The sequence below is a fragment of the Lepus europaeus genome, chromosome 21 (assembly GCF_033115175.1).
Source record: "Lepus europaeus isolate LE1 chromosome 21, mLepTim1.pri, whole genome shotgun sequence".
In the NCBI taxonomy this organism is placed as follows: Eukaryota; Metazoa; Chordata; class Mammalia; order Lagomorpha; family Leporidae; genus Lepus; species Lepus europaeus.
This window is the reverse complement of record NC_084847.1, coordinates 46477438-46503116: the sequence shown is the minus strand read 5'-3', so window position 1 is coordinate 46503116 and position 25679 is coordinate 46477438. Positions and strand designations below refer to the sequence as shown.

The 25679-nt window shown below is 46.5% G+C and overlaps 1 protein-coding gene across 1 annotated transcript in view; it reads right to left on the bottom strand.

The window, feature by feature from the left end:
* CALN1 (calneuron 1) overlaps positions 1–25679 on the bottom strand; it is a 543987-nt gene that overhangs the window by 422714 nt on the left and 95594 nt on the right. Inside the window, exon 2 of the mRNA XM_062180668.1 lies at positions 6261–6381. Coding sequence (XP_062036652.1) covers positions 6261–6381 — 121 coding nt within the window. The remainder of the gene's footprint in view (positions 1–6260; positions 6382–25679) is intronic.

The window sequence follows — 25679 nt, the reverse complement described above, 5'->3', positions numbered from 1 at the left end:
GGATTGGAAGTAGAGCAGCCAGGACTCGAACCAGCGCCCATATGGGATGCCAACACTGCAGGCAGTGGTTTTACCTGCTATACCACAGTCCCGGCCTCTTATACCTCCATCTTTCGCCAAACTTTTTGAAGTCCCTTCATAAATCTCAAGGCCATCAGCACACGGATACCACGTAGAAGACACCAGAAGGGTACAGTTCATAAGGAGTAGGCAAAGGATAAGAGCAAATCTCCATCAAATGCACAATAAACAAAGAGGCAGAAAAGGAGCAGAAGGAGATGTGGGTAATGACGTGTAACCAAAGGCAGAGGTGAACTTCAAATGCAAGAGCATGGACAACCATGCCAGGTACAACAGAAGTCCAGAGTAACCACAAGGAAAAGTCACCTGTGGTAGGCAAGCAGGTGCCTCTGAGCCAAAGCAGTGTCTCTGGAATAGTCTAAATGAAGTTGGTCAACTACTAAAACGGAGCCCCAGCTTGGAAGCGGAGGCATCCTGACACACCAGACCCCGAATCAAAATGGCCCCCCCAAATCTGTATGTCACCAGAAATATTCATTTTGAGACATGCACATATGCCAAGACTTAAGGATGATCTTTGCTAATTTCAAGACTGATACAATTGGAAAAACACAGTTTCCACGCACCCTTGGAACTGCAGGGGCATACACGGGGGGAAGACTGATTCACCACGGTTGTTGGCAACACCAAGGACTCACTGGCTACACTAGTCGACTCCCTGTTTCACAGTAATCTGCTTTCTTAGCATCCTGTTCCCCAACCTAAACTATCTCAGCGGCTCCATTCAGGGAACACAACTCTGAGAGTAACTGCAGCCATGGGTTGATGTGACCCATCATGGATTGTTTGTGGGGAAGAGAGATGAGAACCAGAATGTACACCTGGGATGAGTGAATGGTCGATACCAGCCTGGGAACAGGAAGGAGAGAAAGAGAGAGAAGAGCAACAGAGATAGATAATTCTGTGGCCCGTGGAGCAAAGCTATCAGTGGGAGCAATCAAAATCCCATCTCTGGCCAGCAGCTGGGACGAGGTGAGCATCTTCCAGAAACTGCACATGACGTGGGCATAGCATCTTCCCTTCCTGCCGGGGCTGAGAAGAGGAATAGCATCCCAGCCTGGGATACAGTGAACAAGGCTAAAGACTCTACAAATCTTGTTGAGACATAAATACTGGACCTACCAAGAACTTTATAGTGTTGAGTCACAAAGCAGAAGAGGGAAAAGTAAAATAGGCCATGGGAAAATATTGTCTGATGCAAAAAAAAAAAAATGGAAAAAAGACTCAGGGAAGAAGAGTTTTATTATCATCCATGACAACAAAAGACAGCTTCATAAACAGAGTACAGGTTGCTCTCAGTAAGACAAAGGGGTCAAGAAAGACAAAAGATGATGAACTCAAGAAAACAGAGGGAGATGTGTGGCCACAGATGTAAGGACTGTGCAGGCAGGGTGGGGCAGGGCGATTAGATTATATCCTCCGGGCCGGCGCTGTGGCGTAGTGGGTAACGCAGCCAACTGCAGTGCCAACATCCCATACGCACCGGTTCAAGTCCTGACTGCTCCATTTCCGATCCAGCTCTCTGCTGTGGCCTGGGAAAGCAGTGGGAGATGGCCCAAGTGCTTGGGCCCCTGCACCCACGTGGGAGACCCAGAAGAAGCTCCTGGCTCCTGGTTTCAGATCAGGGCAGCTCCAGCCACTGCAGCCAACTGGGGAGTAAACCAGCAGACGGAAGACCCTACCCCCCTCTTTCTCTCTGCCTCTCCTTCTCTCTCTGTGTTACTCTGACTTTCAAATAAATAAATAAATCTTTTTTTTTAAAGATTATATCCTCATGGTTCCAGGCTGGCGACAACCCTAACACCCATGAAGAATAACATGGGAGCAGGTGTTTGGTGCAGCAGCTGGGACACCACTTGAGATGTCCACATTCTCTGTGGTTCCTGGGTTTCAGTCCCAGCTCTGCTCCCAAATCCAGCTTCCTGCTAACGTGCACCCTGAGAAGCATTAGGACCCAAGCTCAGGGTGCTTGGGTCCCTGCCACCCACATAGGAGACCTCGACTGAGTTCCAGGCTCCCAGGTTTGGCCAGCCCTGCCTGTTGCAGGTACTTGAGAAGGAAACTGTAAATGGAAGCTCTCTCTTTCTCTCTGCCTTTCAAATAAGAATAAATAAATAAAATCTTGAAAAAAAGAATACAAGGAAAAAACAAATTAATTCATACTTATATTGAATGGAATGCTATAAATGAAAATGTATGGACTTTACATAAAAATGCATTAAATTTAAAGATTTTATTTATTTATTTGGAAGGCTGAGCTAGACAGGGAGAGACAGAAAGAGAGAAAGATCACCCATCCATTTGTTCACTCCCCAAATGACCGTGATGGCCCTGGGCTGGGCCAGGCTGAAATCAGGAGCCCAGCACTCCATCTAGGTCTCTCAGGTGGATGACAAGGGTCCAAGCACTTGGCCCATCCTCGTTGCCCTCACAGTCAGATTAGCAGGGAGCTGGATTGGAAGCGGAGCGGCCAGGACTTGAACCGGCGCTCTGATGTGGAATGCTGGACTCACAGATGGTGGCTTAACCTGCTGTACTACAACACCAACCCCGAAATGAATTAAATTTAAAACTAAGAAAACATCACAAAATTACAACAAGTGATACTGACACAATTATTTTGTAAAATTCTAACCCATACATCTAACAAGATTCCGCATGACGTACTCTAAATGTACAAGATTCTGCTAATAAGTTTTGTATACACATAAAGTCCCTGGATCAATGGTATGCTCCTTGGGGATAGGCAGTGAATGTTGTTATACTTACTTGATTTTCCTCTTCTACCTGGAAAGCATTTGGGTAAACATCATTTCATGAATGAATGAATGAGTACAGGAATGAACAAATGAATGAAGGCATGAATGCCTCCCTCTGTCCATTCTTGTAGAGTTTACTTGCTGGGGTGACTGCCAGCTTTACTGTGGCCAATTTGATACAACTCTGCAGGATGTCCTCCCGAGCTTTGTTTCAAGAAACAGAAATGTCCAGAATTGAACAGTAGCTAGCGGTCGCCTGTGCGGCCATCTAAGAAGTGAGACACGCTGCCCCTGTGGCTGCCACAAGCAGGTGGCTACAGCTGCCCCAGTGTGGGGAGGTAAAGAGCAGAGGAGGATGGGATCCAACTAATGTCTATACCCAAAGGATGCTGTAACAGCCATCAGTTCCCCTGCAATAACACCTGTCCTATGGGAATCAGAGTGGCTGTGAGCACCAAGCCTAACAAGAGGAAAGGTACAAGCAAGCAAGCCATGCTCTGGAAATTTAGCTTCCCCAAGAAGCCATCGGCAGCTGTCTGAACTGATACGGGTCGCCTGGGTTTCAGGCTCCCACCTGCCTGCTCTAAACTCAGCACACATCTGCACCGACCCGCCCAGAGCTCCAAGCTGCAGGTAATGAAGCAAGAGCAGTGATAACTCAGTGTTCATCTTGGCAGAAAGAAAGAAAGAAGTAGACTGAATCTTCTATCAGAAAATAAATGGCGCTTCCGCAGCTGGGAGGCGGGATTACAGTCTGAAGGGCAAACACATCATCTTCAACAGCCGGGGCTCAGGCCATAACGCGCAGGCTTCTGTCAATCACGGATGCCAGGTTGGGCTTGGTGGGCTGTTAGGAGTCCCTGCCTGCTCATCTACCTGAGCAAAGGGGAGTTTCAGCCAGGCCTGAGCTGCCTGTGCAAGCTCAGACGTGGTGTTGCTTGTCCAGGAATGTGGGGGCCATCTCAGCCAGCTGCTCCCGTGCTGGGACATGGGCAGCCAGTGGTCCTCTCGCAAAGCCACGCACCCCAGCAGTGGTGCCCAACCATTGCCCCGGCAGAGCCCGGATCTAACAGAGAGAAAGGCTTTGCTGCGACAAGTGTCAGAAAAATCATCTCCTGGGTATTGGTGGCAAAGCTGGAAGGGACAAGGAGGAAAAAAAAAAAAAAAACAAAACAAAACAACGGAAAGCCACAGCCAACTTCCAAACTTCTGCTGGTTAGCAATGGTGCCCAAAATGTACAGATGCTGCTGCCTGGTTCCCATGGCCAGGGCGGGTCAGTGGGTCCCACACAAGAGGTGCCCAGCTCCTCCTGCTCACCTTAATGCCCAACCTTGGAGAGCTACTGATATAAACACAAGCAGAGGTCCACTTCACATCAATACACCCCGCCCACATCCCCAATCATTCCGATATTAATTCAGAGCAGGAGGCTGGACAGCCTGTGCCATACATCACCTATTACACCTGCCAAACACACCTGCTATGGTCTGAGTCTGCTCCCCCAGACTCTTCAGTGGAACCCCATTCACCAACATGATGTTAGTAGGGACAGGGTGGTCCCTGAGGAGGTCTTTAGGAAGGCAGAGCCCACGTGTGTGAGATTCATGCCCAAGGGAACTTGTTGGCCACTTCCACTGTAGGACTTCACAGCAAAAAGATGCCATCTGTGAACCAGGGGCAAACCCTCACCAGGCATCAAATCTGCAGTAGACCTGGCCTTGAACTTCCAGCCTCTAGAAGTGCACAGACTAAATTCCTTATGAGCCATGCTGTCTATGGTGTTTCATCACAGCTTCCCATACAGGCTGCCACAGCGCTCAGGAACAGCCTCACGTGCTTTGTCATCGCCTGGATGGCTGCATTTGGGAGTGGGGAGGAAGGCTCTATTTCCCGCATCTGTGTTCTTGGAGCTCTTATTCCTATGTGGTCACCAGTCTCTGTCCAGACTGCCGTGAGCAGCTGCTTCCCTAAAAGAGCCTGGCTCTGCCCTCATCAATCCTGCTTCTTCTAACATCTCGCAGTCTCTCCCAGGACCCACTGCAGCCTGCAACCTCTGCCACTTCACTGTTAGCTTGAGTCAATGAGCAGGCATTGAAATCAGCATGCAGGGGCAGGTTAAAGCTCCGCCCATATTGCAGTGCCTGGGCTCGAGTGCCGGCTCCCGTTCCTGACTCCAGCTTCCTGCTATGTGCACCTCGGGAGACAGCTGGTGATGGCTCAGACAGTTGAGTTCCTGCCACTCACTCAGATGGGAGACCTAGATTGTGTTCCTGGCTCCTGATTCAAGTCTGGCCCAGCCCCAGCTGTTGCAGGAATTTGGGGAATGAACCAACAAATAGAGCTCGCGCTCTCTCTCTCTCGCTTTCTCTCTCTCTCTCTCTCTCTCTCTCACGCTTTCTTTCTCGTGTTTTCCTTCTTGCTCACTTTCTCTCCCTCTCTCTTTCATTCTCCTTCCTCTCTCTTCCTCTCTCTCTCTCCAACAAATACATTAGCCACCTGGAGTCCTTGACTTCTCTACAAATTAAATTTAAAATTCATGTTGGAAAATGGTGCTAGAAGGAAACTCACATTTAAAAACACTGTGGAAAATTGATTCTAGTTTGGCCTTAGCAGGCAGTCCTGGATCACACAGGAGCCAAGGTCCTTATGACAAAGGCTAGGGAGGGGAAAGGTTGATTGACATGCACCAGGTTATAGCCCAGACAGAAGCAGTCCTGGAGTTCTGTTGCCCGGTGAAGTGACTATATGATATTAACGCACTGTATATTTCTCTATAAAAACAAACCAACCAAAGACAGGATTTTGGACGTTTTCATCATCAATAAATATCAAACGTTTGAAGGGACAACTTTGTAGTATTCCTGAGTAGACATTGCAACAACGATACATGTACCGGAACACCCCCACGGTGCCCCATAAAGTATGCGCAATTACAATACATCTGTTACTTTTTTTAATCAAAAATTCTGAAAAACAATTACTGTCCCTTCCCTCCCAAGCACAGCTTCCAGATGATTCTGAGCTGGGCAGAACTCAATGCACCATGGCCACAAGTCAAGAGACGGCCATTAACAGGGCTCAGACCTCCCCTGCACCTGGACGCCATTGAAAATGACAACAGAGGAACAAGACAATCCCATTGGCAAGGAAGACGTCATAAACTGGAAATTACATTCTGAGAGGTGAAGGTTATCCGCCCAATCAGCGTCCAAGGACACTAAAATGCTGGCCATGGATTTTTCAGACTACAGGGGTCCATCCCATACAAAGAAGTCATCCAGGCAGCATGTTTGCCTCTGGACCTGTTCCCATTGCACCATGGGTGAGACTTGGACACAACCACGAATGGAGGGCCAGAGAGCCTGGAGCTTTCCCATCCGCTTCCCAGCAGCCAGCGGGGCGCTGGGCGGGCTGCTTACCGTCCAGCTCCTCCACGGAGATGTTGGCCAGCTGCTCGCTGTCACTGCCAGCAGAGAGGGACCGGTTGAGATAATTCCCCTTGTACAGCAAGCCAGCGGTCACATGGTGGAAGGGCATCTTCTCCCTGCTCCCAGAGGATGGGCAGAAGAAAGACAATCAATCATCACTCATTCCTTATTCCCAGCCCTAAAGCACCTTGGCGACTCGCAGGTGCTGGCCAGTGAATGTTCTTTGCAAGATCATGATCCCACTCTGGATGGGAAAATCAGACTATTTCCAGGGTCCCAGTGGCCTGAGCAACTCCCAGAGGATCTTAGGGTCCATCCCTTCCTTCACTTTCCCATTTAACCGAACCCTGATAACCATGGCATATCCCACCTTCACCAAACCGTCTCTTCCTACAAACAAAAATACTCCATGCTCCTTGTTTGGCCCGAGATGTTCTAGCTCAAAGAAAGGACTGAACACACCAGACAGGTCAGGTTGCCCAGGAAGTGGACGCCGGAGACCTGCGTGTCTCCCTTGGGCCAAGAGAAGCAGGTGTTCCACTCACACAACCCTCTACACAGGCCAGAACGTGCAGTAGCCGCTGAGCCCAACTGAGATGCAGACATGAGTTGCATGAGTGGCGTGTGAGCACATGGGCTGTGATGACACCTGCCACAGCTTCAGAGGGATCAGAGGGACACTCTAGGTGTCCCAGGACCAAGCGGCACCCAGCACTGATGCAGGAAAATAAAGCATTCGGTTACCCGAGACTAACAAACTCCCTGGCAACACTCCTGCTCCCCGGTGTGCACCACTGGGACACAGAAGAGCCCCTCCCCCCACACCAGTGCCAATCCCTGGGCTAAGGCAAAAGGGGACAAAAAGAGAGGGAGGTGATATGGAAAATGGGAGAGCAAGCAAAGTCCAGAAAGGGGAATGGCAGGTGGAAAGGCGACCTTCTCCCCGGCCCAGAGCACAGCTCCTGTCCCACTGTGTTCAGCAGTGCTCTCTGCTTCAATGACTGAGCCGTGAACACTTAAGGATCTGCTTCCCCACGTGGTAAAGGGGTCGGAGAGGCCTGATCAATCTCTGAGCAGAACTAAGACTCCTAGGCAGGAAGCATAGAGAGTCAATTATTAGGGAGTAGGCTCGGAACACCTTCACGGCAGAGCTCCGGCGAGGCGAACTGGGCTGCACTAGAAGGGGTGATCTCCCCGTCACTGGGGGCATTCAAGCAGAGGCTGAGGGCCTCTCTGCCAGGGGTTCTGTGGGGGAGAAATGACCCCTGAGCTCTCTCTCCGCTGTCTCCGTAAGTCTTCTGCAGGGTCCCTTAGGGCACTAGGACTGACAGCTGTGCAGTTAGCTGAGCGGCCCAACAACAGCCAACAGAATGCTAGTCTCTGGGGACTGCTGTTCAGGACACCCAAATCTTGCTGTCCCCTGAGCTACACTCATCAGAAAAACAATTTCACAGGAAGGGCAATCTTTCCTGGTTATGGCCTCTTAGACCAAGCTGGTACCAGGGAGCTGGGCTCCTGTCCTCTTTGTCCTGTGACACCACTGAGTGTCAGCTGAGCAGGACGCTGTCCCTCTTCCTGCTTCCCCCCCCCCACTTGGGTCTAGGATCCACCGGCATGTCCCTGTGTGGGCCCAGGGCTGCTGTCTCAGACATCATCCAGTGAGACTCCTAAAAGTTCAAGGCCTTGACCAAGAGCCCAGAGCTGGTTAATGAGAGAACAAGTTCCAGAACTCAAGCATCCCGAATGTTAGTTCAATGGAGCAGAATCAGCCATTTCCACCCAGAAGTCAAACCCTCCTTTGCAAACCCTAGACGTCTAAAAAGTAATTAATCACCTTCCCACAAAATAGGCCACACTTCTAGATTCCTCTATTTCTATCAGAGGTGTTTTGCACTCATCATAACTGGGACAACTCACAAATGCACACACACACACACACACACACACGACAAAAGCCCATTGTCAGCCTCTGCAAACTCCTCCCCTCCTTCCAGGGTTAACAAAAGGTCCAGCCACAGGCCCATCACCAAGCACAGGATGCCAATGACAAAGGATGCCAAGGATCCTCTTCAGTTCATTACAAATCAGACTTCCCCAAATCTATGCCAACACACAAAAGACTCTTAACTCTGCAAGAATACTCCAGTGAGGGTCTCCTCCTTCCTTCCAATTCATTTTCAGACCAAACAAGTTATAAGGGAGAATCAGATGTATAAAGCAGGACCACTCTCCCCTTCCTCTAACCCAGTCCTGATTTCCTGGGGCCACTGCCATAGCCATTTGTGCATGGGCCAAGGAGAAGTCAACTCGCCCTGATCATATCCAAGGTTGCTACCTGGAGTAAGACACGCTAAGGTCAGTACAGGAGCTAAAGCCATGCCCTTCTATCCTACCATGCAACACTCCAATTTCTCAGCATTTTATAAACATCTTCCCATCGCTACCTTTTATGGTTGTCTGAAGCTTTGGGTCTACCACGCGGTTCTCCAGCCGTAGTAATGAGGTCACACTTAAGCAAATGTACCCAACCCACATCCCAGCTCAGCCACAGAATAGATGTTGAGTAGTTTGCACGAGAAAACGGAATCCAGCTTGATAGAATATAATTTGCTACTGAAAAAAGCAGCTGACAAAATTAGGTACAACATTCAGATCATTCACTCTCTCTGCACCCAAAAAGCTCAACATCTCGTGGCAAAGAAAACATGCACCATTGTAGCATCCACATACATAAATAAAGTCTTGTTCTAGAAAGGGAACAACATTATTGCAAGTAAGCTAAAAACAGCTGTGCAATTAAAGACTAAATTTCACTCCAAGCCGCCTGGGGAAACCCAAGCCTTACGATTCTCTCCTTGGCTAAGGAAAAGAAATGTGCAAGTTCGTCAGCAAAGACAAACCTTGTCCTGAAATTGAACCGTCAATGTACATCTTTAGCTAAAGAGTAATGAACAAAAATAAATAAATGCTTTCAACAACAACTTAACTCATCTGGGAAATTTTTAAGTGACTACATAGAAATGTGACCAATCCCCCTACATTTTATGTAAGGCAGGGCTATTGTTGGAGTCTGTGCATCTCCCCCAAAACTCCTACGTGGGAGTGCTGATGAATGGGATATTCCCATCATTCTAAGCGGCAACTAGCTAAGCAATTCTGCCTCTCTGCTTTCCCCCATGTGAAGGCACAGCATCAAGGTACCATGTTGGAAGCAGATACCAGCCCTCCCTGGACACCTAATCAGCTGACATCTTCATGGTCCACACCCAGCCTCTGTAGAACTACAAGAAATAAATTTCTGTTGTTCATAAATTACCCAGTCTAGGTGCTTTGTTATAGCAGCAGGAACTGAGACAGGAAGTATGGCTTCATAGTCAAAACCTTTCTGATGCATCCCAGTGTTAGATTTGAGTCTGAGCTCCACCCTTGTTAGTCTTAACCTCTCATTACCAACCTCTGTCAACTCCAGCTTCCTCTTTTGTAAAGTTGAGAATTTTGATATAGATTGAATTGTACTGTTGTAAATATTGGATAAGATCAGGTATGGAGAGGCTGGCGCTGTGGTGTAGTGGGTAAAGCCGCCGCCTGCAGTGTCGGCATCCCAGGTGGGCGCCAGTTCGAGTCTCAGCTGTTCCACTTTCATCCGTTCTCCACTATGGCCTGGGAAAGCAATAAAATATAGTCCAAGTCCTTGGGCCCCTGCACCCCAGTGGGAGACCTGGAAAAAGCTTCTGTCTCCTGGCTCCAGATCGGCGTAGCTCCAACCATTGCGGCCAATTGGGGAGTGAACCAGAGGATGAAAGACTTCTCTCTCTCTCTCTCTCTCTCTCTCTCTCTCTCCCTCTCCTTCTCTCTGTGTAACCCTGACTTTCACATAAATAAATAAATCTTTTTAAAAACTCAGGTATGGGAAGCACTGGACTTAGCACCAGGCACGTGCTCACCAAGTATCATTGGTAATTATTTGCTTGGAATGACATAAAGGAGTGGCAGAGGTAAAAAGCAAGCCAAGGATGCATTAGGTGGAAGACAAAGCACGCTGGTTATGTAGGAAGGTCATGGGAAGCTGGCAGAGGGGAGAAGCTGGCTGGCTGGTATGTGACAACCTGTGCAAGAGGCAAGGCGGAAGCCCCAGAGCGCCAGTAGCTTCCAGCAGTGAGTGGTGTCAGCAAGCACTGGCTGTGTCACCACGAGGGGACAACTGGAATGCAAAGCACCAGAATTGAAGAAGAGTTTCTTTCCTGGGCTGCAGGATCACATCACGGAAAAGGTGTGGGGAGTTGGAAGCAACACTGCCCCCTGTTGGCAGGGCGGAGGAGCATGTATTTCTTGGCAGAGGAAGGAGTTGGGTCAAAATGATGTTGTTCTGTGAGGATTGATTTTACGTTTCACCTTAACCAGACCCCACCACAGGGTCCCCAGATTCGTGGTTGAACAGTAATCTGGCTGTTTCTCATCCATACCTGCACCACTGGCTATTCTCATTTGCAGGCACACAGACCCAGAATTCATGCATAGTTCCCATAATAAGCATTTTCCATGAGCTTTGTAGAGGCCCTTTGTAGGCAGGGATTTCAAAACTTTTTACACCAAAATAAATGAAGGATCCAAGCGCTGTGTCATCTCCCACTGCCTTCTCAGGCACATTAGTAGGGAGGTGGATTGGAAATGGAGCAGCCGGGTCTTGAAGTGGCACTCTGATACGGGATGCCAGTGTTACAAGCAGTGGCTTAACCCACTGCGTCAGTACACCAGCCCCAAACTTATTTTTAAATTCCATTTTCTATGAATGTCTTGAATTCTTCTCCTGTATATTCCGTTTCTTGGGAGAAACCATAGGAATATATCCCCCTCCTTTGTTCCAAAGACCCTGGCATGTGGCTATAAGGAGGTATTCTTATTATAAGCAAAGAGTATTCTGCAGGGCCTATAAAAAAAAGCTGCACTCCAAGTGTTACCCATGGACCACTAACAGCCACATGCCATTTATTGCTCGCCAGTAGTGAGATAAGTGTCATAATTGAAAGAAGCAACCATGTAGACTGAAAGTCAGAGACAAAGCAATAGACTCAGATAAAATAGGCAAGGAAGAGATGTTTCTCTACCCGAACCTCTTCTATTTCAGGGTCTCAGGCATGACCAACCACAGCACTGGACAATCACCCTTACCGACTTGTGTTGGGAAGGTTTTATTAAAGCACCCACGGTCACATCATTTCCTCTACTGGAAGCAGCAACTTCCTTACCATTGCTACTTAAGGATCTTTTTTAAAAAAAAGACTTATTTTGTATTTATTTGAAAGACAGAGTTACAGAGAGATGTAAAAACAGAGAGAGGTCCTCCATCCACTGGTTCACTTCCCAGATGGCCATAATGGCCGGAGCTGCACTGATCTGAAGCCAGAAGCCAGGAGCTTCTTCCGGGTTTCCCATATGGTGCAGGGGTCCAAGGACTTGGGCCATCTTCTACTGCTTTCCTAGGCTATGGTGGAGCAGCCGGGACTAGACCCAGCGCCCATATGGGATGCCGGCGCTTCAAGCCAGGATTTTAAGCCACTGCGCCACAGCGCCAGCCCCTACTTAAGGATCTTAACTCCCAGTAAGCAAGGTAGCCGGGAATGGAAGGCCTGAGGTTTGCACATGAGATGCGAAATCAGCTGCAAGACACCGGTGTCAGTGAGCGAGGCCTCAGAAGCAATGACTTACGGCTTCGTGACTTTCCAGGGGTTGCTTTTGATCAAGAAAGAACTACAGAAAGCCACAGCCAACTCTAAAATGTAAGTCTCCTCTTCACAGCCCCAGAGCTGTATTAGGAGGACAAGAAGACCCCTTCTCACACCAGCCAAGATTCCCTAGATGGGTGCCAGCTAGACGCTGGGCGCTTGGCTAAGCACTTAGAAAACAGTTTTGTTCCCTTGCTAAAATCCTGCAGGGACGTGCCAATTGGCAAACATGGGGTTTGGATGGATCTCAAATCAGACAAGAATGAGTAAGCAGAAAACACGAACGTGGGGGTCCGTGGAAAACTCTGCACCGTGAGAGAAGGAGCTCCCACAAAGTAGAGCAAAAACATTTTGTCAACAGTGATTTAAGAAAGAACATTTTACAAAGTTTCTGTCCTAGAGAATCAGTAAAGAAAAAAAAAAAAAAACAGGGTGCCTATGAAATTAGGATGCAAATGCATAAAGAAATATCGGCGTAAGTCAAGACAATATGCTGAGAGGGAAGCTGATTTGGAAACAGTGCAAACCTTTGTAAACAAAGGTGAAATCCCAAACAGCAGCAGAATGAAAATGGACATTAATAGAAATAATTTTTCAACACAGCAGAAATTTAAGCAAATAACAATGCATCCAGAGTGTTTACCACCTAGATTTAACACATGGCAATGCTTTTGCCTTATTTTCTTAGATGCTTTTGAAGATTATAAATGCAAATATTTGTAAATATATTACACTGAAGCCCCATCCACCCATCCTAGTCCTCATTCTCCTACGCTCTATGGTGATAACTCTATTCTAGAAGTGGACTGTAAACCATTATACTTAGTGAAATAAGCCAGTCACAAAAAGACAGGTATCATATGTTTTCTCTGATCTGGGGTAGCTAATGGAGTACCTAAAATGTAATGTATTGGAGTGAAAAGAACATTGTGAGATTTGATGATTGTTTACTTTTGAGGAGCAGTGTTTTTTTCTTCATACTATTTGTTGAACTCTTAGGGCAGGGTTAACCTTATGAGTACAAAGTATACTGAAAATACATCTATATAAAATTAAAAGTAGGATTAGGAGAAGGAGGAGGAAGAAGCATTGGACCGTGGGCAGGAGGGAGTAGAGGGTGGGAGGTATCACTATGTTCTTAAATGTGTATATAAGAAATACATGAAACTTTTATATCCAAAATAAATTTTCTTTTTTTTTTTTTTGACAGGCAGAGTTAGACAGTGAGAGAGAGACAGAGAGAAAGGTCTTCCTTTTTCCGTCGGTTCACCCCCCAAAATGGCCGCTAAGGCCGGCGCACTGCACCGATCCAAAGCTAGGAGCCAGGTGCTTCCTCCTGGTCTCCCACGCGGGTGCAGGGCCCAAGCACCTGGGCCTTCCCGGGCCACAGCAGAGAGCTGGACTGGAAGAGGAGCAACTGGGACAGAATCCGGCGCCCCAACCGGGACTAGAACCCAGGGTGCCGGCGCTGCAGGTAGAGGAATAGCCAAGTGAGCTGCGGCACTGGTCAATAAATTTTCTTTAAAGAAAATTAAGAATGAGAAGCAGACTGTAGCCTTCTCATCCTTGTTGTTAAATTTGTCACATTTGGGTACAACTACATAAAATATATCATAATGTTGCTATATCTACCTGTGAATTTATATAAATTACATCCCATCTCTCATCGCTTTTGCAACTTGTACATATCGCTCTAAATGAGATTTGGGAGATTCATCCAAATCTATTCACGTACACTTAGTTGCTTCATGCTTAACTGTTCAGTAGGTTTTCATTGTATAAATGTGACTTATTTATCCATTACCCAATTGACAGAAAAGGATGCTGCCATAAATGTCCTCTTATGTGTCTTTGTAGATATTTATGGGAATTCCTCTGAACCACAAACTGAAACAAAAAAAAATATTACTGGGTTGTTGAGTTTGTGAATCCCCACTTTTACTGGATTTCATCAAATTGCTCTCTAAAGGACTGGATTTGTTATCGACGCTGGATAACAAATCACTCCTGAACTTGTGGTCTAAATCAAGACCCAGTCATTATCTCACAGGAGCATCTGGCCGGCAATCAGGAGTTAACTGAGCAGGGTCTCACTATTGGAGACAAGACATGGACCTGGGCTATGATGATCACGAGGATAAACTTCTAAGACAGTGCACTCACATAAGGGCCTTGCCAACACTGGATGCCACCACATGATTTCATTTGTCTTAACTGCATTACCTTGATTGCTGGTTAAACATCTTCTATATGGCTATTAGCCCTTCTGATCTATTCTGTCTTCTTTAAAGATAATTTATCTATTTAAAAGTCATAGTGAATGAGAGGGGAAGAAACAGAGAGGTCTTCCATCCACTGGTGGCTACAACAGCCAGGACTGGGCCAAATTCAGGAGCCAGGAGCTTCATCAGGTCTCCCATGTGGGTGCAGGGGCCCAGGCACCTGGGCCATCTTCTGCTGCTTTCCCAAGCCACTAGCAGGGAGCTGTATCAGAAGAGGAGCAGCAGGACACAAATTGGTGCCCGTATGGATGCCAGCATCACAGGCAGCAGCTTTACCTGCTACACCACAGTGCCGGCCCCCGTTTTATTCTTCTATAGATGTGTTGTTCACCTGTATTTGTTGGGTTATTGTTTTAGCACTGATTTGTTCTTCCATGTTATTGCAGTCTAATATTTCAGCTCAACCTTGGTTTTAAGTGCCTCCCGACAGGCGAATTCTTTATTGTTATGCTGTTGCTGTTACTCTTGTGTCTCGCATTATCTGGGCTTTTCCACAACTTTACCAATTTCTCTGCTGATCATGGCTTCCTACAAGCTATGCTTGCCTTCCAAGTTTAATTATTTTTTTTAAGTTTATCTATTTCTTTGTATTGATTGGAAAGCACAATGACAGAGATTCAAATGGTAAGATAGATGATAATGAATAGAGATAAATAATCTTCCATCTGCCGGTTCACCCCACAAAGGCCCAAAACAGCCAGGACTGAGCCAGATGAACAGGATCTGGCTCAGATCTGGGTCTCCCACGTGGCAGCAGGGACCTAAGCACTTGAACCATCATCAGCTGCCTTCTGGGGTGCACATTACCAAGAAATCGGCATGGGAACCTGAGGCAGGACTCAATCCCAGACACTCTGATATGAGGTGCACGATGAACTTTGCACCGCAATGCCTTCCACCAATTCTTTTTTGTTTAATGAAGAGACTTCAGTAATTCCTTCATAGAGTAATTATAAACAGCAAGCTTTCTAAATCTTTGTGGGTTGGTTGTGTGGGGGACTCTTTATTCAAACCACATTCTAATTACAATTTAACTCAGCAGAGAATTACAAACGAATTATTTCATGAGTACTCTGAAGCTACTTGGCTGCTAATGATGTATACTTGTTGTTCACCTGTTACTACCCATTCCAGACAATTCTAAGCCACCCTGTTTTCAGATACAGTCACTCTCCCAAACTCTCTGTTCTCTCCTTTGTAAACTTTCTTTGGACACATGTTGGACCTGTTCACTCAAGCCAGACATTCCTGATTGGTTCACCCCACACTCATTCATATTCCATCTCACTGAAGAAGTTGGAAGCTAATGAATAGCTGTAATTTCCAGACACTCCTGCTACTAGGGTTCTGAATGAGAATGAACTCCAATATTCAAAAGCACTCACCCCAAATCTGTATAAGGAAGTGAGATAAATACAGTGATGCACTGATAATGTTTGTCAACTCAATTCTAAATAGAAAAGCCTTGATTATAGCATTTTCCCATTTCTATGCTGTCACTATTCCCACAATGGCTAATTCCAAGCTCTCAACATATCAATGAATACAAAGGTGGCAAAAGATGTGCAAAAGGATACCAGCATATGCTACATGATGTTTCCACCATGAAGATGCAATAGACTAAAGTAATCACAAAAAGGGTGGACATTCCACATCAAAGTGCTGGTTCCACGCGTGGCTGCTCTGCTTCCAATCCAGCTTCCTGCTAACGCACTTGGGAATCAGCAGATGATGCCTCCAGTACTAGAGACACAAGGATGGAGTTCCTGGCTCCTGGTTTCTGCCTGGTCCAGCCTGGGCATTGCAATTGTTGAGGAGTGAAGATTCATTCATTCTCTCTCTCTCTCTCTGAGTGAAGATTCATTCACTCATTCATTCTCTCTCTCTCTCTCTCTCTCTCTCTCTCTCTCCCTCCCTCTCTCTCTCTCTCCTCTCTATGTGAATCTGCCTTCCAACTCAATAAATAAGTCTTAATGGTGTTGGAAGGGTTGAGGAGCCAAACTGAGAATGGCTAGCAGAGGTTAACAATGGCAGAAACATTACCACAGACTAGAGGGACACAGGAAGAGTATGGAAGACGGAAGTTGCATTGCCCAGAAGGAGCTAGAACCATAGTACAACAAAGGGCTTTGCTTTGCCAACATCCAGAGCAGGAACCACTGAGGAGGGGAGCCCCTGCTGGAGACATCTGTCAAAAGTAGATAGAAGGCTGGCGCCGTGGCTTAACAGGCTAATCCTCCGCCTTGCGGCGCCGGCACACCGGGTTCTAGTCCCGGTTGGGGCGCTGGATTCTATCCCGGTTGCCCCTCTTCCAGGCCAGCTCTCTGCTATGACCCGGGAAGGCAGTGGAGGATGGCCCAGGTGCTTGGGCCCTGCACCCGCATGGGAGACCAGGAGAAGCACCTGGCTCCTGGCTTCAGATCAGTGCAATGCGCTGGCTGCAGCGGCCATTGGAGGGTGAACCAACGGCAAAAAGGAAGACCTTTCTCTCTGTCTCTCTCTCTCACTATCCACTCTGCCTCTAAAAAAAAAAAAAAAAAAAAAAGCAGATAGAGATGGAGACAAATACCGCTTTCCTCTCTGCCTTCACGTTTCCTGCTGGTGGCCTCCCTCTTGTCAACCAAGTCAGAAGTCTATGATCCGGAACCTGGAAGCATGGTTTGCGAGGGCCAACCCCCTACAACATATGGCGGAGCAATGGGAAGGAGGCAGGATCAGTCCACAGGCGAGCAGGCAAGTGACCGGCAGTGCCACGCAGTCACATTTTTGTTGTATTTTATCCAGCACTGCTGCTTACAGCACAAAATGAATCTTTATTGACCACACTGCCAGAGCTAGAGGTCCTGGTGACATCTGTGAAATTCTAAGATAAGGGAAAACAATTCTCTGAACCTCCTGGTTAGAAAACCCCCAGGAACAAAGTGAGACTCAGCTTCCTTCCAAACAGGAGGTGGCCACAGAATAACTCACTCCCCACTGTTGTTGTCTTTAAAGAACAACTTAAGGACACTCATTGCGGCACAGCAGGTTAAGCACCTGCTTGCAACACCAGCCTCCCAAACTGGAGTGCAGGTTCAAGTCCAGGCACCTCCACTTAGAATCCAGTTTCCAGCTAGGGTACCTGGAAAGACAGCAAGTGATGGCTCAAGTTCTGGGCCCCTGCCAACCACATTGGAGACCTGAATGGAGTTCCTGGTTCCTGGCTTTGGCCTGGCCCAGCCACCCTGGCTGTTGCAGCCATTTGGGGAGTGAACCAGTAGATGGAAGATCTCTCTCTCTCTCTCTCTCTCTCTCTCTCTCCCCCTCTCTCTCTCCCCCTCTACCCATTCCTTTCAACTAGATAAAAAAAATTTTAAAAAGAATAACAAAATAAAATGAGTGTAGAAGTGTACAAGTTAAATGATGAAAACACAGTTAAAGGCAAATGTAAAAGAAAATATAGTTCTCACTTAAAACAATGCAAATGAATAAGTATTGAATGAATGAAACTGTATATTAAAGAACAAAAATCAAAAACGATGGTCCATTAGTCAGCCACCTTGACGTAGTACATATGACAGCATCATCAAGTGAAAATAATTTAAAGGAAAACTGAGTTCAAACATTGTTGAATGCTGTTTCAAGAAAATGTGACACATACACACAAGGAAATACTATTCAGGCGTAAAAACGATGAAAACTTGTCATTTGTGACAACGTGGATGGGTCTGGAGATTCTGTTAAGTGACATAAGCCAGACACAGAAACACAAACACCAGATGAGCTCGCAAATGAGCAGCCCAAGTCGGCTGAGCTCACAGGAGCTAGAGTAGCTTAGTGGTGAGCAGGGACTGGGGGAGGCAGTGGGGAGGGAATGGGGAGAGGCTGGCCAATGGGACAAGGTCACAGGTACAGCAGTAATAAGATCTGCTCGCTCTGCCCAGCAGGGAGATTGTGGTTTTTAATAAATGCTATGGATATTTCAGAGTAGCTGGAAGACAGCTTTCTGGATGCTTTCACCACAGGAAATGATCGATGTGTGAGGTGATGGATCTGCTAATCACTCAGATTTGATAATCACACAGTGTATACATGTGTCAAACAGCACATTGTGACCCTAAATGTATACAGCTATTAGAGTCAATTCAAACAGTCATACACTTCAATTAATTTAATTTCCAAATGCTAAGAAAAAGAAAACAAGAATGTCTGGACTTGGAAGTCACCCCCCTAAGCCTGTGATAAATTACCTGAGCCACCATTAAAAACAAAGGGGATGTAAAAATGAAGATATTGTCCTATAAAGACGCATCTGACGTGTCCTGTGTAGGTGTGCATGCTTACGTAACGTGTGCGTGTTATGCAGCGTGTGTGTTTACTGAGCATGTGTGTGAGTTTCTGTGATGTATATGTTAAATTAACATTTGTGCGTTTGTGTAACATGTGTTATGTAATGTGTGCATGTAACACATGTATTTATGTGGGGCGTGTGTACAGCCCTCAGAGATCAGTCTACAGATAGGTACGAGACATGTATGGAAAATTATCAAATGGAAGACCATCAGTGCAGGTATTAAAAAAAAATAGGGCTTGAGGCTGGTGCTGTGGTGTAGTAGGTAAAGCATCTGCCTGTGTTGCTAGCATCCCATATGGGCGCCCCTTTGAGTCCCGGCTATTCCTCTTCCAATCCAGCTCTCTGCTATGGCCTGGGAAAGCAGTGGAAGATGGCCCAAGTGCTTGGAACTCTGCATCCATGTGGGAGAACTGAAAGAAGCTCCTGGCTCCTGGCTTCAGATCAGCACAGCTCCAGCTGTTATAGCCATTTGGGAAGTGAACCAGAGGATGGAAGGCTTTCCTGTCTGTCTCTCTCTCTGTCTGTAACTCTACCTCTCAAATAAGCAAATAAAATAAAATAAAATAAAAAAATAAAAAAAAAACCGGTCTGCCACAGTTGAGGGTAAGGATGAACAAAAACAAAAGTCAATATTATAAAAACAAAATTGAAATACTCAACAAATGCTTTTAAAAGTTTTGTAAGTCAGGCCGGCGCCGCAGCTCACTAGGCTAATCCTCCGCCTTGCGGCGCCGGCACACCGGGTTCTAGTCCTGGTCAGGGCGCCGGATTCTATCCCAGTTGCTCCTCTTCCAGGCCAGCTCTCTGCTGTGGCCAGGGAGTGCAGTGGAGGATGGCCCAAGTGCTTGGGCCCTGCACCCGCATGGGAGACCAGGAGAAGCACCTGGCTCCTGGCTTCGGATCAGCGCGGTGCGCCAGCCGTGGCGGCCATTGGAGGGTGAACCAATGGCAAAAGGAAGACCTTTCTCTCTGTCTCTCTCTCTCACTGTCCACTCTGCCTGACAAAAAAAAAAAGTTTTGTAAGTCAAAGTTTCAATTAAAATGATAATTATTACCTATCTTTCAAATAACAGAAACGGAATGATACTGGAAAAAAAATTGCAGCTAGTGTAGCAAAAGTGGTAGTCAGATAAAATACTTAAATTATTTAAATGTTTCATTAGCTGAACAAGGAAAACATAAAAGCTAATGAAGCCTTCAATGTTAACTTCTTAGTTTGAAAATAATAAGAAAATAAATTCAGAAAACAGCGAAGAAAAGGACATAATGAAAGGGATGAATTAGACAAATTGAGACAGCTCTCCCAAACAAATGTAATAAGCCAGATAAATCTCTGACACATTTATTAGAGCAAATAGAGAAAGCGTAAGAAGACTACATGCTGGAACAGAGTTCTATGCACAACTCTAGGCTAATAAATTCTAACATATTGGTTAAACGATTTTTTCCTCCTAAGACAGAAATAGATTTTTTTCTTAAAGGCAGTGCAATTTAATATTATTCATCTTCTTGAAAAGCTTAACACTTGGCTATATAGTAAATTAAAGATCTGGTTTTGGGCCGGTGCCGTGGCACAGTAGGTTAATCCTCCACCTGTGGCACTGGCATCCCACATGGCCTCCAGTTTTAGTCTTGGCTGCTCCTCTTCCGATCCAGCTCTCTGCTATGGCCTGGGAAAGCAGTAGAAGATGGCCCAAGTCCTTGGGCCCCGGCACACGCATGGGAGACCCAGAAGCTCTTGGCTCCTGGCTTCGGATCAGTGCAGCTCCGGCCGTTGCGGACATTTGGGGTGTGAACCAGCAGACGGAAGACCTTTCTCTCTGTCTCTGCCTCTCACTGTCTGTAACTCTACCTCTAAATAAATAAATAAATCTTAAAAAAAAAAAAAGATCTGGTTTTAGGTTGGGTTTATTTCCACACTTGATGTTAATGTCTGCTATAACCAATTATACATCTCAGAAAGAGAAGAGAAAGCTGTCCTTGGCTGTATTTACTAAATCACAATATCCGTTCTGCAATTCTGTGTGACAAGCATACCCAAGCTCTGCTGACATTGGGCTGGTCAATTGTTCTCTTCCCTGCTGTCAACGGACACTACCTCTTCATATTTTTAACAAATGGGTCTAGAAGGCATTTGATTTCCACATTTGAAAGTTTTTCAATCAATTACAAAATTCTGTTTCCAGACTTTTGAACTTCACAGATTTGATCTGGTAGATAGTGCACTTACATCATTTCTTTTAGGAAGAAGGGAAGAAAAAAAAAAAAAAACATGATGGTGGAAACATTTCCAAAAACAACCATTTTCCAAAATGCTCTTTCTAAAGTTTGAGTCTCCTTTTGAAAAGCAATGATTTCCTTCATCTGTGTTATCTGTGTTAAATCATCACCTTTCTTTTTTTTTAAGATTTATTTATTTATTTGAAAGTCAGAGGCAGAGAGGAGGAGGCAGAGAGAGAGAGAGAGAGAGAGAGAGAGAGAGAGAGAGGGAGGGAGGTCTTCCATCTGATGGTTCACTCGCCAGTTGGCCACAATGGCCACAGCTGTGCTGATCCCAAGCCAGGAGCCAGGAGCTTCCTCCGGGTCTTCCCACGTGGGTGCAGGGGCAAGGACTTGGGCCATCTTCTTCTGCCTTCCCAGGCCATAGCAGAGAGCTGGATCAGAAGTGGAGCAGCCAGGACTCAAACCAGCGCCCATATGAGATGCCGGCACCACAGGTGGTGGCTTTACCTACTACACCACAGCACTGACCCCAAAACATCACCTTTCAGTGGGAGTAGCCAACAGGTTCCTGCCACCTCCAAAAAGATCAGCAAGTGCGGGGGTCATCTTCCTGTTGAGGGCAGAAAGGCTGTGGCTCTCTCTCTCACATGACAACTCTTAAGAACTTCACCTGAAATAAGCCCCACACTCAATGCGGCACAAAAGCCATCGACAGTCAATCTCCACCTCATTTCAAAAACACAGGCCAGCTTTCTTTACGCATGAGAGTGGATAGAGCTCTACATTGTAAATTGTCTTTCTCCAAGTGTTTTCACTGTTTCAGCCAACTTTTGCCCAATTGGATGGGTTCTGCAGGGTTCAAACTCAAATCAACTGATGACCGACACAGGGCACGGGGAGCACAAGAAATGGCAACTTGACCACCGTCTTGGGGTCCACTTGGGCCCCTCCTGGATTGGCATGATCTTCTATTGAAGCCTCTTGCTCACTGTCTGAGTGTTGGTCTAGTTAGAGCTATTTAATATAATCTGTGAACCCCACAAAAACAGGTTCCTGTGTTGTAGGTCACAGGGAATAACCGCATGAAGACAGTCCCACTGTCAGCACGCCCAGGCGTGAGACACCCGCCTTTCCCTGAACACTCCCTACCAGGCCAGCAGATGATTCAGGGTGCCAGCGTCAGCACACCCTGGTGTGAGTCCTTCCTTCTCTTTTCTTCTTACATTCCAAGGCAACACCTTGCACACCGCACTTAGAAAATCATTGCAAAGTCATCACTTTGCAATGGATGGACATTTGACACTGCAGTGAAGACACAGGTCAGGATGGGCGCCTTCCATATTGGGGTGCCCAGGGTTCAAGCCCTGGCTCTGCCTCTAACTCCAGCTTCCTAATGAGCAGCAGGTGATGGGTCAAGGAGTTGGGCCCCTGCCACCCACGTGGGAGACCTAGGTTGAGTTCAGGGCTCCTGGCTCTGGACTGGCCCAGCCCTGGCTGTTGCAGGCATTTGGGGAGTGAACCAGCAGATGGAAGATCTCACTCCATTGTTTTGTCTCTCTTTTGTCTCTGTGCCTTTCTGACTTTCAAATAAAAACACTGAAAATAAGTAAATAAAACCTTAACAAGGAAAAAGACAAAAGAAAAAGACCAAAAGACTTGCCGATATAAAAGTATAAACTTCTAAATGTTATAAACCACTTAAGTAAATAAAAGTAATAGGCAAACAGGGAGTTCAAGAGGGAAATGACTAAATCACACAACCGGAAAGGCAAAGAGCTAATAAGATATATGAAAACAATACTCGCTCTCACAAGCAACCAAAGACCCAGAATTTCCTAGAAGTTGTTATCTACTTTTTCAGTGTGGGAGGGTTTTTGCTTTGTGCTTGTCTTTAATGTACTGGTGAGAATGCACTAGGGCTGGTACTGTGTAGCCACTGGAACAACAGTTTAGAGATAGTAGTTTGGCAATTACGCACCACGAGTCTAAAAAATAGTCCTAACCCTTCGACTTCTATATTTTTAATCTATCCTGAGATACAGTCAAAGATTTGCGCACCAGGGAGCCAGCGTTGTGGTGCAGCAGGTTAAGCTGATGCTTGCAATGCCTGCCCTCCATGCTGGAGTGCTGATTCAAGTCGCAGCTTCTCAGTAGCCTTCTGATTCAGCTTCCTGCTAAGGCGCCGAGGAAGACAGTGGAAGACGGCCCACGTACTGATCCCCTGTCACCTATGTGGGAGACTCAGATGGAATTCCTGGGTCCTGGCTTCAGCCTGGCCCAGACCTGGACACCGTGACCATTTGGGGAGTAAACCAGCTGACAGAAGACATCTTTCTTTTTTTTTTTTTATTTTATATTTTTTTCTTTTTCTTTTTTTGACAGGCAGAGTGGACAGTGAGAGAGAGAGAGAGAAAGGTCTTCCTTTGCCATTGGTTCACCCTCCAATGGCCGCCACAGCTGGCACGCTGCGGCCAGCGCACCGCGCTGATCCGATGGCAGGAGCCAGGCGCTTCTCCTGGTCTCCCATGGGGTACAGGGCCCAAGCACTTGGGCCATCCTCCACTGCACTCCCTGGCCACAGCAGAGAGCTGGCCTGGAAGAGGGGCAACAGGGACAGGATCGGTGCCCCGACCGGGACTAGAACCCGGTGTGCCGGCACCGCAAGGCGGAGGATTAGCCTAGTGAGCCGCGGCGCCGGCCAGAAGACATCTTTCTTTCTCTATCTCTATCTCTATCTCTATCTCTATCTTTATGTCTCTATCTCTCTATCTCTCCCTTTCTCAGTCTCTGCCTTTCAAATAAATAAATACATAAATCTTAAAAAAAAAAAAGAAAATTTGTAGGCCAAAATATTTCATAGCATTCTATTTAAAATAGAAACACAAAGTTAAGAAGAGAAAGGAAAGAAGAAGAGAACAAAATAAAGGAACATCTAAAAATACAGAAGCCAATGAGCAAAGTACATTCATATCAGGGTATGTTATGGGTCAATAATGCTGATTATAATTTTACTCACATTTAAACATCTTTTTAATATACTGTTAATTCTATAAGTATTTCAAGTAAGAAAACTGAGCACATTTTTGTCTCCTAGAATCCCATTACAACTATGGTATGAGGAGCAAAGTGGAAAAACACATAAACATAGATACATATTAGGGCCAGCACTGTGGCACAGTGAGTTAAAGCCCCGGCCTGCAGCGCCGGCATCCCATGTGGGTGCCGGTTCGAGTCCCGGCTGCCCCACTTCCAATCCAGCTCTCTGCTATGGCCTGGGAAAGCAGTGAAAGATGGCCCAAATCCTGGGTCCCTGTACCCACATGGGAGACCCAGAAAAAGCTCCTGGCTCTTGGCTTCGGATCAACTCAGCTCTGACCATTGCAGCCATTTGTGGAGTAAACCAGCGGATGGAAGACCTCTCTCTCTCTCTCTCTCTCTCTCTGCCTCTCCTTCTCTCTCTACGTAACTCTGTCTTTCAAATAAATAAATATCTTTAAAAATATATATTTATTAATATGTGATCTGATTTACTTGATTGCATTAAAGATTGTATTGATAAATGAAAATCAGCATAGCAAAATAAGGGGAGACCTTTGTCATTCAAAAATAATTTGGGAAATCCCAGGAAGGCAGAATTTATTTCATCCATGTTGACTGATGAGGTCAGGCAGGCAGAGGCAAAGCTCAAAGCAGAGGAAGCGGAAGATGACAGCAGAAAGAGAAGCCAGGGAGAGCCAGGGGCACACCTGAGTCAGCAGGTGGGAAGAGCCAGAACGCAGAGAGGGTGGACTGAAGGTGTTTGATAACTGTCATTTAAGTGGATCAACTTGGCTCTCTCAGGAAAAAAACTCCACTTTTTCTCTCTTCCATGTGGAAGTTTCTTAAAAAAAAAAAATATAGTCAATCTGGGTCTAGCACAGTGTCACAGCAGGTTAAGCCTCCGTCTGCAATGCCAGCATCCCATCTGCGCAGGGTTAGAGTTCCAGCTGCTCCACTTCCCATCCAGCTCCCTGCTTATGCACCCAGTGCTTGTACCCCTGCCACCCACATGGGAGGCCCTGATGAAATTCCTGGCTCCTGGCTTCAACCCGGCTCAGCCCTAACAGCTGTGGCCATTTGAGGAGTAAACCCATGGGATGGAAGACTCTCTCTGTCTCCTTCTCTTCCTCCCTTTCTGTAACGCTGCTTTTCAAATAAATAAGTAAATCATTTAAAAAAAAAAAAAACTTAGAACAGTAATGACTGGAATCTGGGAAGGATGGAGGTGGGAGGGAGGAGAGGGGGAGGGTGGATCACAGACACCAGAACACCGTGGGCTGGAAGCCACAAGTTCTAGTGCTCCACAGCATAGTGGGGGTGAGTACAGATCGTGATAATGGACTATGTCCTCTATGAGAAACTGGAAGAGAGGGGCTGCTAGGCTCCAAGCACAGAGAAAAGATGAGGAAACAGAAAGGCTGCTGGCCCGGTTTGATGAGTTTGTTATATACAGGTGTAGAACTATGTCACATACCCCTTAAACATGTATTATATGTTAACACATTTTTAAATAAAATAATTGTCTAATGTTAAATGCATTTGCTTGGGGCAATCTGCTCACCCCTTCCCAGACTTGAACCCTAAGATGAAGCCTGCTGCTCAGCACGCTCTATCTACCCTTACACAGGGTTTGCAGTCATTCCTGTACTCAGAGGAGAAGCCTAATGGTGAAACCCAAAGATGTCAACAGCCAACCAAAGATTTCCAGACACTTGGAGAGCAAGTCAGAGGAGGTGCCCCAGAGACAACCGGGATAATTCTGGAAAAAGAATCTTCATATAATGTGCAGGGAAACCTGAGCTGGCCTGCT